This window comes from Phyllostomus hastatus, unplaced genomic scaffold (assembly GCF_019186645.2).
Source record: "Phyllostomus hastatus isolate PE091 unplaced genomic scaffold, TTU_PhHast_1.1 phas_contig_86, whole genome shotgun sequence".
In the NCBI taxonomy this organism is placed as follows: domain Eukaryota; kingdom Metazoa; phylum Chordata; class Mammalia; order Chiroptera; family Phyllostomidae; genus Phyllostomus; species Phyllostomus hastatus.
In genome coordinates, this window is record NW_025333977.1 from 60,410,165 (window position 1) to 60,424,602 (window position 14,438).

Here is a 14,438-nt window from a genome sequence, read left to right on the forward strand (position 1 = left end):
TCTAGCAATCAGTAATTAGGAAACATTGAGTTTATGTTTACTATGGAACTATTGTCTTGAATCCATAGGCCAAAAAAAATCTCATAAAGACATATAATTTCTGTCATTTTTTTTTCTGTTTCTCCCCCTTAAAACATCACCTGTTAGTACCCTCCTTAAGCTGAAGCTGTAAACCTGTGGGTTAACTTTAAGCCCAGGGTGGTATGGGTTCTCTTACTTTACATCAATGAATTCCAGTTTTCCATTATAGTAATTGCAAAACTATTATCAGTCAATAAATGTATGTACTAGGTAATACTTTGGTTCTAAAATTGAAAACCATTCCCAACACTTATACAGAGTACAGGAGTTACCCTTCCTAGATAAAAATTAAAAGTACTAATTACCAATGGCATAACATGAACTGAGTAAACTGTTGTACATGCATATGATTATACAAAATAATTCCATAATATTGTTTTCTGTATACATATACACATATATGGATATACACATAAAGAGAATGTCAAATGATTTTTATCATATCATCTTCTGTCTTAGATTGTGAATTCTTATAGATAAATTTCATACCTTTATTTGTTCTACATGAGCATTAAAAAACTTTGCTGGCCAGAAAGTTTTCAAAGAAGCATACATCATTGTTTTACTGTTTTACCATTACTAATTATAAGCACAATGGTATCATGTATTTTGTGTAAGTTTAAATGAGTGAAATAGAATGTATTTTAAAATAAATTATTGTGTAGAAAATTACTAATTAAGATAGTTACTTAATAGAAAAAAACTGCAAATATATTATAACATCTAGAAAATAGGAAATGTGACCAATCTAACTGATATCAGAAGTTAGTTTTCCAAGTATGTGTTTATGGAACATTTCTTGAACTAAATAATATTAGTGATTGACAATAATTTAAGTATGTATATTATATTTATTCATTAAAATTAGCCACTGAAAATCTAGCAAATAATATGATATGAAACTAATCTCCAATATTATATTTTATTTTAGTTGTTGATTTAAGATATTTCTAAAATAATTTCCTATTTAGAAACATAGACATAAAATATAATTTCAAAGGATGCCCACTCATTTTATTTATTGAGAACCTTTTATTCTTGTAGTATCTCATGTCTTTCATAATAATATATGATAGATACATGTAAGGGTTTTTATTTATATTATGGGAGAATCAATGTTGAGAAATAGTAATATTTAAAACAGAAATTAACCTAGATATTTAATTAAATATTTTAAATAGTTTTATCAGAAATTTTGGTGCTATGTATACAAAGGTAGATGGTATGATAAACAGCATGTATCCCAAGATTACTTTGAAATAAATACCAGGTAACAGATAAGTTTTCATGAATATTTAGTTTTGTTGAAAAATAATAGTTTAAAAAACAGTAGCAATGCTATTATTCCACTTAAATATTAACAGTAATTGCTTAGTGTCAGGAAATATCTCCTGCTGAAGTCAGGATCCAGCCTATTCTACAAATGACAATTGTTCGATATGTCTCAGAAGTTCCTCCTTCAAATGATACTTTTTATTCCTGAAATCTATTTGCTGAGGAAATCAAATGCCAAAATAGCTTGTGTGTGGTTTCCCACATTCAAGATTTGACTAATCACATTGATTTAATGTAATTTATTTATTTCCTGTATTGATTGGACATTGGAATTTCAATGTAGAGGCATGATCCTATTCAGATTTTATTATTTTAACAAAAGCACTTCTTAAATGGTATTGTGTCCTTTACAGGTACTGCATAGTAGTTTTGTTTTTAATTATGTTATCAGGAATGGTGGTCGCTGCCTACATATGAGAACTTACTAAGACTTATAGAACAGTGGTTTTTGAATTCTATTATTTTCTCTTTATTGGCTGAAGTATTTGTATGAAGTGCTATTTCCATGCATCAAATATTGCTTACTCTAGGGTATAATTTGTTTAGCAACTTCTTTTTGAAATTAAAAAAAAAAACCTAGTTTGAAATTTGCGTGATTATTATGAAAGAAAAAAATTTGAAAAAAATTACGTTAAACTTTTTTAAATCTTCAAATTCGAATGTGCCTTTCAAGAAAATTCTGGTGTTTAGACAATTGGTAGCTAGACAGTTGGTAACTAAAAAGTTATTTTAAATAAATCTCAAGTGATTAGTGAAAAAATGTTTAACTTTATGTTAGATAGAAAAAAAACTTAAAAGGGGAAAATGTAGTAGAAACTTACCTAAAATCCAAATTATTTTAATATCCATATCTTAAAGGACTATAATAATGTGATGTCTCATAAATTAGATGCAGTCGTACTTTTCTTTTTTCAAAGCAGTGTGATTTATTATTTTTTTAATGTTTGAATTTTTTCTTTTTTTATTGTTGTTCAAATACAGTTGTCCCAATTTTCCCCTCTTGCTCCCCCCTGCCCCACCATTTACTAATTTATACAAATGAATCAAACTCAGCTGGTATTGATTAGCACTATATTGCTATACTATTGTCTAGTGATTGAATTTTGATGTACTAGATTTAAAAACATATGTTTATCAAGCATGGTGATTTCTTTGTAAATTTGCTACCAGATAACTTTGTGACCCAGAAAAAGTCACTTATCCTAAGAAGTAGTGGCAATGTATTTTCTTTCTTTTATAATTTGTACATATGTATAAAACAATTAACTTTTCATATTTAAGATAGATTTTATAGTATATACCAATGGGAATTGGGTTCTGTTTGTTTTATTTTGCTGCAGATAAATTTTAGGTGAGGGATATATCTAATATATCTGCATATAAAGTCATAGATGTAACAACTTCTCTCTCCTTGGAAATGCTAAGTGCTTTCTAAGTTTATGTTTTACTTTCCTGTTTGGGAAGAATATTCTCTTATCTACAAGTTTGCTATGGGAAGAGGAATAAAAAAACACTCGCTAAAATATTAAGATATTTCAATAAATGTATATCATCTTAAAATACAAAGATGGATGGTGCTTTAGCATTAGTTCTGTGTGAATAAATACTAGTCATGTCTCTCATATCTCCATTTATGAAATGTTGAACTGCTAAATAACTTTTCAACAAACACTTCTAAAGGCAATCACAAATAAAGTATGTTCTATATCTCTCATAAACTGAAAATACTAACAAAATATACCACCATTTTGCTATGCAGGAGATCTTAAAATAAGTAGTAGGAATTAAAAGAACAGGGAAAATATGACTAGGCCATGTTATTTTTGAAGTAGGTTTTCAAATTTATCTAAATTTCCCTGAGAATGCCCTCATGCCCTGTGCTTTATTTTGAGAAACACTTTTAAATTTACCAATTCTTCAAAAATTATTAGATAGTGGTACTTGTCAAATACACTGACAACTGACTAATTCAACAAAACTAATTCAATTGGTAACAATTGTATTTTTAATTTTTGATAATTTGTATTGGAGATTTTAGAGATAAACCTTATTAATATGGTGCCTAATATTCACTAACTATTCAGTATCCATCTATGAATATCTCTGGTAAATCTATTATAATCACAATTTTACTTCAAAACTGTGTGTGCAAATTTTCACATTATTGATATTATAACTATTATCAATTATAAATTTAATATTATAACTAATCATCTCTGAAAAAATATTGTGAACACCTATAATGTCATAGTTACAACTTGCCGCTTTTATTAAAATGATGAGGAAATGTTGATGTCACATCTAAAATTTTTCTCTGGTTAAAGTACCTTTATATCCTTTTTTGTCATTTTAACTATGAACTATTAAAATTATATTTTTAAGATAACTTTCAGTCACTTTGGGTGGTATGCAATGTGCACTTCACAATTGACTTATAATTGGGCTGTGCTGACAATGGAAAATCTTACAAGTATTGAACATGACATTTATGACAGTATTGCTGTCATCTTGGCTTCTTTTATTGAATATTCAGAGAATTATAATTGGGCTAACAAGCCTGGTAGCCTGGCCTCTTTCCAATTATATTAACCAGACTAGTCTAGTATTTACTGCCTGAACACACACAGAACAGACATAAAGCTTTGTTTTCCTTTCTATTATTTTGGTATCTATCCAATAATCTAAGAATAAAATTATCTGCCTTCGTGTAGTGTTTGAGAACTTTCAATAATTCATCCCCTGGACAACGAGAAATGTAAAGATTTGCCTTCTTTATTTTTATTTCACTAATTTTTAATACAATGATTTTAGTAAAAGATTGCTTGTATCTGTTACATATTAGATACTAATATTTGTCTCAAAAATTTCTAAAGGCTTTTAGCAATGCTTTGAATTCAGGCTAAAATTTTTAAGTGATAAATTTGTATTTTAAGTAAAAGTCCTTCCATGGAAACAAATCCTTTTACTATTAATTAAAATATTTTCTATGAATTTTAGGCAAAAAATATTTTTATATAATAAACATAAGTCTTTTAGCTTTGTATGGTCTTAAATATAAAGATAACAATAATTCTTGATTAGACTTCTGAAATCTATTAAAATTTTGGCTAAATTAAAACTGAATTTTTGATTGAAAAACAAATATTAAGAAATGTTAAATGAAATGATTTGTGGTTTAAAAGATTGAAAGATTTTGTAGTGTATATGTTATTTGGAAAACTGGATTCCTTACTTTTCTTTCTCTTTCTTTTTTTTCTGTTTCCTGTTGTTTTATAGCATCCAATACTTCCACATTTTCTTTCAAAATGTTTCCAACCCCAGCATCTGTACTATTTCAGGTCTTCATTTTTGTCACTGATCCTCTGCACAGAAATATGAAAATAACCTGGAAGTCTGTCCTGTAAAAACAAAACACCACTGAAGTACCTAAGGGATATGGCATAGGATGTGTCTTGCAATATTGTTAGTAGCAGGAAAAAAAATACAACCAACCTAGTTGCCTATCAATAGAAAAGTAGTCCCATACTTTATATATATTATAGAAATATATGCAACTATTAAAATTAGCGAGCTAGAGCTCCATGTATTGGAAATTGTGGGAAAAGCAAACTGCAAAGTAGTATATTAGACATATAGTATTATTCTGTTTTTGGAAATGAAATACACACAAATATATATGCTATGAATTTTTGTAAGAACAGCAAAATCTGGAGATAGTGTGGCAGAGCATTCTAAGGCGCTGGATTAAGAATAGCACAATTAATTTTTCTAACATTAGCAAACAGTTAACATTGGTTATTTCAGTAGCTAATACTGGAGAAAGATGAAATATTATTTTCAATCTATATCATCTCTAATTTTTTGAAATATATCAACTTTATAATAAAAATAAACAATGAAGTAGAACTATTTCATTCATTAAATAGGAATAAATTTTCTGGTAAAAATAACTTAAAATTTAAGTTTTAATATTAAGTATTTTAGGGATTTAAATGATTTATAAATTATATTATGATTTGTTACATCATAGTAAGCAACAATATCACCATATGACTTGTAGTTTAATTTTGGAACTTTGCTTTTTAGTTTGACTTTTATCTTCATAACAAGATTGTAAACATTCTCCCTCTCAAGTCATATGCCTTCATTTTAAAGCTGTTGAATAAACAGAGATTGAATGAGTTTTACCGAGGATTTAACTGAGGTTTTTGGAAATAGTTTTGCTTTTATTTAATATATTTTTATCTGGAAAAAATTATTTTAAAAACATGATGTACATTTTCGTATGAGCTAGTGGAAGAAAAATGCTAAGATTGTGTTCATGATTGGGAACACGAAATTCTCTGTGAGTAGTCTGGCATGTACTAGATTTGCTAGAATTTTTTATTTAGCTTCAAATAGCTTGATGGGATGAACTGTAGATTAAATACTCTATATATACTTTATAAGTGCTTTAGCTAAAATCTAAATTAAACATCATTGAAGGTCAGTATGCCAAAGTAATGACTGCATATTTCCTAATTTAGGGATAGGTTGCCACTTCATCTTTAATATCATTTAGAGAGTGAAAAAGCACTCTTTCCTCTGTCAGTCTGCATTCTTAAATAGTATTTAAATCAAAATAGAATTTATCACTTCAAAATGTTTAGAGGTCTCTAATCATGTATTTTTTTCTAGAAATCCTCCTTTGAGTAAAGAACTCCCCTATAGTTCTGTTATAACTTTCTCATTAATGTAATAACTATAAAACCCAAACAGTGTTTACCATTAGATTTAAATAAGCTTAAGTATCTGCTTCTTAATGGTAATAAACCCATTTAAAATAATGGAGTTTTCTGGTTTCATAGCTATGTGGTCAACCAAATACCAAATAGATGGAGTTTAATGTATCACCCAGTTTTGATTTGGCTTCATAGACCTGATGTTTGCAACTCAGTTGATTGACTCAGTGCCTTAAATCCCAATAGTGCAGGGGTGCCAAACTCGTTTTCACCAAGGGCCACATCAGCCTTGCAGTTGCCTTTAAAGGGTCCAGTGTAATTTCAACTCCTTAACAGTTATGGAGTAGTTACATTTATACAGTCCTAAAATTACATTAGGCCCTTTGAAGGCAACCACAAGGCTGATGTGGCCCCTGGTGAAAATGAGTTTGACACCGTTGCAATAGTGTAAGAAATTTTGGAATTAAATATACCTAGAATCAAATCCCAAATTTGTTTTTTTTTTAGCTTTGTTTTTGTTTTTGTGTCATAGTCAGCAAGTAATTTGACCCCCAGTTTCCATGTTTGTGAAACAATAACAAAAGTTACTTATTGAGGCTATCCCTATTAAGTGGAAGATGTGTGGGAAGTGTTCAACCTCAGTTCCTGGCATTTAGTAAATGCTCAGTAAATGCAAGTGGCTTGTTATCATTTGTCCAAATATTATAGACTATAGTTTAATACTTAAGTAATCTGAAATATATTTTAAACTATATATATGAGTATTTCTTTAATTGAAATATTATCTAAAGTTCAGAGTTAAGAAGGAAATAGAGAAAGAAATATTTACAGTCCTTAAAGGAATTGGTGACTATGGTGTTTGGAATTTGCATTGTGTGGCTCCCATCTAGTTTATTCTTTCCTATTAAAGAAGCTTAATCATATGCTAATAGAATAGAACTAATTCTCATTTTCTTTGTTATAAGGTCCTATTCATCTAAAGTGTTTTAATCATGTAATAATAAACATATCTTTTTAGACTTTAGCTAACAGTACTAACATATTTCTTTTTCTTATTAGAGACTTTGTCTAATATCTAATATGCCTGTTCTCTTCTTCTTGTGCAATCCTTCCTTGGAACAGCGGCTGCTTCAAAAAATAAAGTTAAAGGTGAGCTCCTGTTCATTTTGCATGATTCATTTTTTCTGCTCAGTGTTCTAAGGCCACTTAAATGATGGAACCAACTCTTTTAGGATGATATTAGTTCAGTATATAGATATTAGTCACATATTTCTACAAATACAAATATATATTATTTCAATTATTGAACTTTTGATATATGTCTGTCTCTGCATGATTGTTTGTGAGGATCATTTTTTTGTTTGTTTTATTTCTCACTTTGTTAAACAGCTTTCGTGCACTTACATTTTGGCTTTGACCTTTGTTTATTTCGGCAGGGGGGTAAAATTGTAAATTGGAAAAAATACAGCCTAAAATAAGACTGATGGAAAATCTCTGAATTGAACATGCCTTCATTGAATTATGTAAAGGGAAAATGTTATGCTTTAAAAGTGAATATTATAAGCTGCGGGTTTCTATTTGTGACATTTCTTCCATTTTGCAGTTGCATAAAGCTTGCATTTGCTAGAATTCTAAAAATATATTTTCACAAGGGAGGATGTACTTTTGTAATGACAGAATGTCTCCCTGAAAAGAAAAAAAACAAGACTTTTGGCTTGATGTGTCATTCTTTCTTTTTTTGAAAGAATCCTAATATATGTATGATACTGTGTCATAGGTTTATAGTTTCTGTGTTTATGCCCTACTCTCTAAAACAATGTATATATTTAATATTTTTCTCTTTATAAACGAAATACATATTTTTCTTCTTTGATTTATTTTATGTGGTAAAACTGCAATTACCTTATTGGTCATATATGTGTACATATAAATATATATGTAGGTACACACACATACAAAAATATTCTGTTTCCCCATTTACAGAGTGTGAATAACAATAAACTCTTCAAAAGACTGTGGTGAGGGCTGAGTCAGGTAAAATGTGTAAAACAATAGTAGGCTTCTTGCTGCTACCAGCATTTTAATCAATACCGGTTTCCTTTGGTTCCTCACCAATCTGCCTCTTCTTTATTGAGAATTTTCTGACTCTTCTTCCTTTAATATCCTGGTATTTAACATCTTCCTGTGTGTGGTCTGAAGGAATGACAAGGTGGTTTTGTCATTTTCTTTACTTCTAATATTCAAATTCACCCCAAGACCAATCTTCTCTATTATCCCTCTCCCTCCAACCCTGCCTTCCCCCAAGTTGTATTTTTAAAGCTAGTTTTAACATTATGACAGAGTCATCTTTAAAGTGTTAACTACTCCCTGTGTATAAGGCTAAGAATTTAGTGTGCAAATACCATTTTTCTAGCAATATATTTATTTCATTGAACACTAAAGATATAAAGGACTAAAGGACAAAATAGCAATCTATGGTTACTCTTTGTGGTTTCCTCAACATCTAGCCTAATATGTGGTTTCCGTAAATGTGATAGAATTATTGAGATTGGAGTCCTCCTTAGAGAATGGTTTAAGTGGGAGGTGGGGCTTAAACTGATACTTGAGTGTTGGATAACATGCAGAAAAAAATAGTGCATAGAAAATATAACTCAAAAGCATAAGTAAAGGTATGGAAGTAGAAATAAGTTCAGTTCATTTCAGTGCAGTGAAGAGAGGTTTTGAGTGAAGACCTGTGTTTTCATGAAAGTGGAGAGAGATGAATTTGATAAATGTAATAGGCAATAGACTGATGGTAAGCCATTACCACATTTGATTACATAAAATCTCTTGTAATAATCAAATTTATGATCACTCAATAGTTCTTAAAAACACTGGACAATAATTCAAATTGTAACATACAGGTTATACAGTATGAAGTAGAAGAAACTAATTTACCATTGCAGAATTATAGACATAAAATATACAACAGGTGTCTGTGAAGTCATGTCAAAAATCCAGTTGGTTAGGATTTTACAACATACTTTGCACATATATCTGTGACCGATTTACTGTTTTCCACATCACCATCCCTACTCTTCCACACACACCTATCCATTTCATTTGAATCTTCTTTCTCCAATTGTGTACAAGCCTGCAAGGGGTGTTTGGTACATAGTTTACCCTGTGCTTATATCTTTGCATATATAAGGTCTTCTGGAGACAAGAAATGACTCTTCTAACATGAACTGTACCTCAAATAGAAATAGAAATTTTATTTTTAATGATTGGGACCAATGTAGATTATGAAGAGATAACAGAAATACTCAGTGTTTTTGTTGTACCATTTCCATGTCAAGGAAAATGGTCTTCAAACAGGAAAAAATGTAAGAGAAAAATAAAGCCAGGATAATGTAAGAGCAGATGGTTGCTTACAAAATAGTTCATTTCCTGGCCCAAACAAAGTATATTCCTGGGGAAAACAGGGAAAATTTTAAAGAGAATCCTATCTCATTCAAGTAACCCTATGTAATCCAAATGTGGGAGCCTCTAGAATATTGGAGATGGGAATATGTCCTCATATTTTGTTTTAAAAATTATGTTCTAGAAACCATAGATTGGTAAATTTGACATTAACTTCTTAGTTACAATTTTAAATAGACTCTTAAAACAATCTATAGGCGTTTAGATTAAAAGAGAGTATACTAGGAGCCTGCAATTGTTAGTAATGTCATAGGAAATTACCCTTATTTTCCCTCTTGTTTTTAAAATATTGGTCATTATACCAATTTCTGAGGGCAAAATGTAAAATGATTGAATTCATCAAATCATTTAACAGCTAACACTTTTCTGATCTATGCAGAAACTGTCATTCTGAAGATTACCAATTATTCTTCAGTGGTCAGATCCAGTGGTGATTTCCCAGTCTTCATATTACTCATTTTGTTTTGCTGAATACATATTTTTTCTTTTGTTTTTCTACTTCCCTTGGTTTTAGTGTCTCCATGCAGAAATTACTGTTTTTCAACTCCTCTTTGCCTCGTCTTGTCTCCTTTTACATCTTATTCTGGAATATAGGTTTCATTCAGGTTGTATTTGATTCCTGAAGAGATTCCTTATCACAATGTCTGTCCAGCTCTCCACATCCACTTTAAGAGATGAACTTTACTTCCTACTGAATAAAGGAAGCAGCCATTTTCTAGATGAATGTGTATCTACAACCAACCTTTATCAACATTGTTGACAAGCAAAACAAAGGATCTAATCAAATTCCTTCCCTGAAAACCTAGAACTGGGAGGGGGGAAAGAGAAAAAATGGAAAGGAGTGAGAAGAAGGAAAGATGAAGAGTCAGTTTTATTGCACTTAATTATTAAATTGTCCTTTTAGGGGGATAAAATTATCCTACTCATATCCTAATTTTTACTATGGCAATGGTAACTTTTGCATAGAATACTTTTCTTCAAATCACTCCTTTCTCAGACTTTGCTAGGAGAAGTTCCTAAGTTGTCTTCTGCTTCAATTCTCAATATTCCATAATTTATGCTACATCATATATCACAGTGAATTTTAATGAAGATCATCAATGTTTTGCCACTTAGAAATAGACAAAAAGGTACCTTAAAGTAGTTCTAAATATTTTGTATAGTCATCTTATTTCATTTTAGTATAAACTTAAAACATAGATTAAATGTATATTAATGACTACTGTTCTAAAATCTTATAAAATTCCTAAATGGTTTTAATCTGTAAGTATGTTTATGGTATATAGTCTGCTTTTTAGGATTTTTTTAAATTCAAAATTTGGCAACTAGTATGAAGATAACATTTTATGCCATTTCTACATTACCAGCTATTACATTCAATCATGCAATCATTGTTCAGTGCTCAAATATAAATTAGCATAATTACTTTGATTTTGCATGAGAATTAAAAGAACTCAGCAATCTAAATTGAATTATATATGTGGTTTAGAGAAGAAAATTGGTATTTCAATTTAATAGATTTAAGTAATAGTCATATGCAATATTGTTAAATACATCATTACTTCTGGTGTAAATATGAAAAGTCAGCCAGTCAACCAAAATGTGACACTTAGTATCCCGGGTTTGCCATCATATTGCACCTTAGGGGTAAATTGAAAGGCCCATAAGAGGTTAAAATGGAGACTTTGATTCAACCTATTCTGAGGATGTTATCTTATCTGAGACACCTATATTTCAGTTTGTATGCATTATATATATTAGAAACTTCCATTTTGTATTCTCACAGACATAGCTCAAATCCTGGTTTTTCAATTTATTACACTGAACACTTGTACAGTTTGAATAATTTCACTGAACATTCAGTGGTTGTGGCAATTCTATGGGATAATGTATAAAAAGAAGTTAAACTAAGGAAAGGAATAAAGTAAACTCTTCCATTTTACTTATTATTATCATTGCTATTGTTGTTTAAATGTCCATAAAAAAACACAAAAATTTTAAAAATGAAGTAAAAAATAAACCCCAAAACTAAAACTTTCCTTAAGTATCAGCAATATTTCATGTTCATGATTCTTTTGTTTGTAATCATTATAAATACATAAAATATGTGTATGTTCTACCAGGTATACATATTTTATTTCTTTACATCTAAATATTAAAAACCTAAGTGTATAAGTGATATCATTAAAGAATTTCAACCCAGTGTTAGAAGAAAAGTAAAAGCATTAAGAAAATTATGTCATAGAAATGTTTATATAATACTTAAAGTGTAAAAATAACTTGTCTCTGTGAGGACATTGAGGAACAAAGTTATATGTTAATTTCTTTTGAATATATCATGTAATTCCTTTTGTTGAAGCTATGTTTAGAATTCAGTTTAAAAAGTGTAAGGTGTTATTCAAACTCTTGCAAAACAGCTACAAAACCATCATCAAAAATAACTCATCAAGAAACTGTTATTGAATCTTATGTTTATTTGTCCCATGAAATTCAAGGAAAGGCTGATATAAGAAAATATGTTGAGAATGTTAGATATATGTCAGAGAATTTAAAAAATATATGTTTCTATAACATATTCACTAGCAGGGGTATCCAACCCTTCACCTGGGGGCCACATGTGGCCCAGGATGGCCATGAATTAAGCCCAACACAAAATCATAAATTTATTTAAAACATTGTGAGACTTTTTTTGGTTTCATTTGTGTTTGTGTATTTAATGGGTGGCCAAAATAACTCTTCTTCCAGTGTGGTACAGAAACACCAAAAGGTTGGACACACCTGCATAAGGGCTCCAGATGGACAGTGCTGAGATTGTTTTCTTAATCCGCCTTCTACCTCTCCCTTCTCTAGGAAAAATGCCAAAGATATTGCTGTATATGGCAGTGCAATGTTATTTTTAAAGATCCAATTTATTACTATAGCCTTTTTCTAACTTTTAAAAGAGTAGATAACAAAAATAATTATAACAGCTGATATTTCTTGAATGTTTACTATGTGGGAAGCATTACACTTAACATTATATGTTTTCTAATTTAATCCTCACAAAAGACTTTGAGATAGATACTATTATTGTCATTTTTAGAAAATGAGGAAAAACAAAGCAAAGGGTTAAGAAAATTTGCTTTAAATTCTCCAACTGAATAAGGAGTGAGGCAACAATTCCAAATCAGACATACTCCTGAGTTCAAGCTTTTAATCTATCTTTAAAGATACCAGGTTAATTAATACCATTCACCTAAATCTTATTTATTTAAATGCATTTACCTGTGCCTCATCCACCCAGGTAGAACTGGAGTTGGAAATGGAGTCAAGTATAATGATAATGATTTATCAGAAACAAATAATTTGAACCTACCATGTTGGGTGTATTGATAAAAAATATTCTCCCTTGTTTTCCTTCCTTCCTTCCTTCCTTCCTTCCTTCCTTCCTTCCTTCCTTCCTTCCTTCCTTCCTTCCTTCCTTCCTTTGCTTCTCTCTCTCTCTCTCTCTCTCCCTCTCTCTCTCTCTCTCTCTCTCTCTCTCTCTGTCTTTTTCTTTCTCTTTCAGATCTCTCAACCATTTACCTTATGTTATCTTTGCTTAATCCCTCTTGGGAAAGTGTGGAGATTTCTAGTTTCTCAATAAAATGACTAATGTTCTAGAGAAGCTTTAGGCATAATTAATGTAAAATGCTGAACTCAGAAGAGATTAGCAGGGTTAAAATGTGTGTTTATGAAAATTTTACAAGATAATTCAGTAGGTCAAAATATTCATAACTTTAGTTGTTTTTAAACTGCAGCTTCATTTGATGTGGATTCTGGTTTTTTACCATACAGCAGTGTTGCCATGCATTGTCTCTATGGAGTATTTCATTATTTACTATTGGGTAACTGTCTCCCTTAATGTTGCACAATGCAAACTAGTGTGGGACAGGATGGAAAGGCCCTTTTAGATACTCCATTTGCAAGTCTAAAAGAATATTAATTTTCACTTGATTGAATGGAACTGCATTTTTCTCTCTTTATTTTTGAAATGTAAATACAGGCTTGAGCTTGCCTGTGGACATGTGGATAAACATAATACACTTGCCACCAAAAGAATAAACTTTGTACAGCAATTAAAAATTGACTTAAGTGTTGCTACCTTAAATTTATATTTTAATTTCTATTATAAATAAATTGTTGTAATACTTTTATTCTATCTAAACACATCTCAACCAAAAGGCATAATCTTCTGGGACTCAACTGATTCCGTTGGTTCATGTCATTCTATTATGTTAATAAAATTGGTATTTGCTCATTCTACAGCTGCTAAGTCGGGGTTTAGAAAGTCTATAATTAAAATCCCAAGGTTTGTGGTTTCGTACAGGTTTTCAAATAGAAAAATTCTCTAATAATGAGAAATACAGTGGTCAATGTGTAACAGTTGGGTATTGTCAAATCAAATACTCTAAGGCTGACAATTACATTAGACTAAAAATAAATCCTATTTCATATTTTAATTCAGATGTAGTTATAGGTATATGCTTTCAGTGGAAAAATCCTTTGACCTGACATCATAATGCATCATAATGCATAAAATATTTACCATGAACAAACTGTACTGTTAAAAGTTTTCATAAAGATTATCAGAATACTTGGATTCTAGTTTTTACTTTACCACTTACTTGCTCTTCAGTCTTCACATCAGTGAACAGGGATGAAAATAGCAGTATCAATGACCTCATAAAATTATAACAATTGAAAGAGTATCCAGATGTAAATAGCTATTAATTAAATGTCATAATCACAGAGTCAGAAACTTCATATTCAGTAATAAATAAAATGTGGCCAGTGTTCTGCATCCACACCAATGGTCCA

General features: G+C 30.2%; 1 protein-coding gene across 2 annotated transcripts in view; it reads left to right on the top strand.

The window, feature by feature from the left end:
* CADM2 (cell adhesion molecule 2) overlaps positions 1-14,438 on the top strand; it is a 1,086,998-nt gene that overhangs the window by 737,177 nt on the left and 335,383 nt on the right. For both annotated transcript variants that reach the window (XM_045851253.1, XM_045851254.1), the window contains exon 2: positions 7,260-7,286. In XM_045851253.1, coding sequence (XP_045707209.1) covers positions 7,260-7,286 — 27 coding nt within the window. The remainder of the gene's footprint in view (positions 1-7,259; positions 7,287-14,438) is intronic.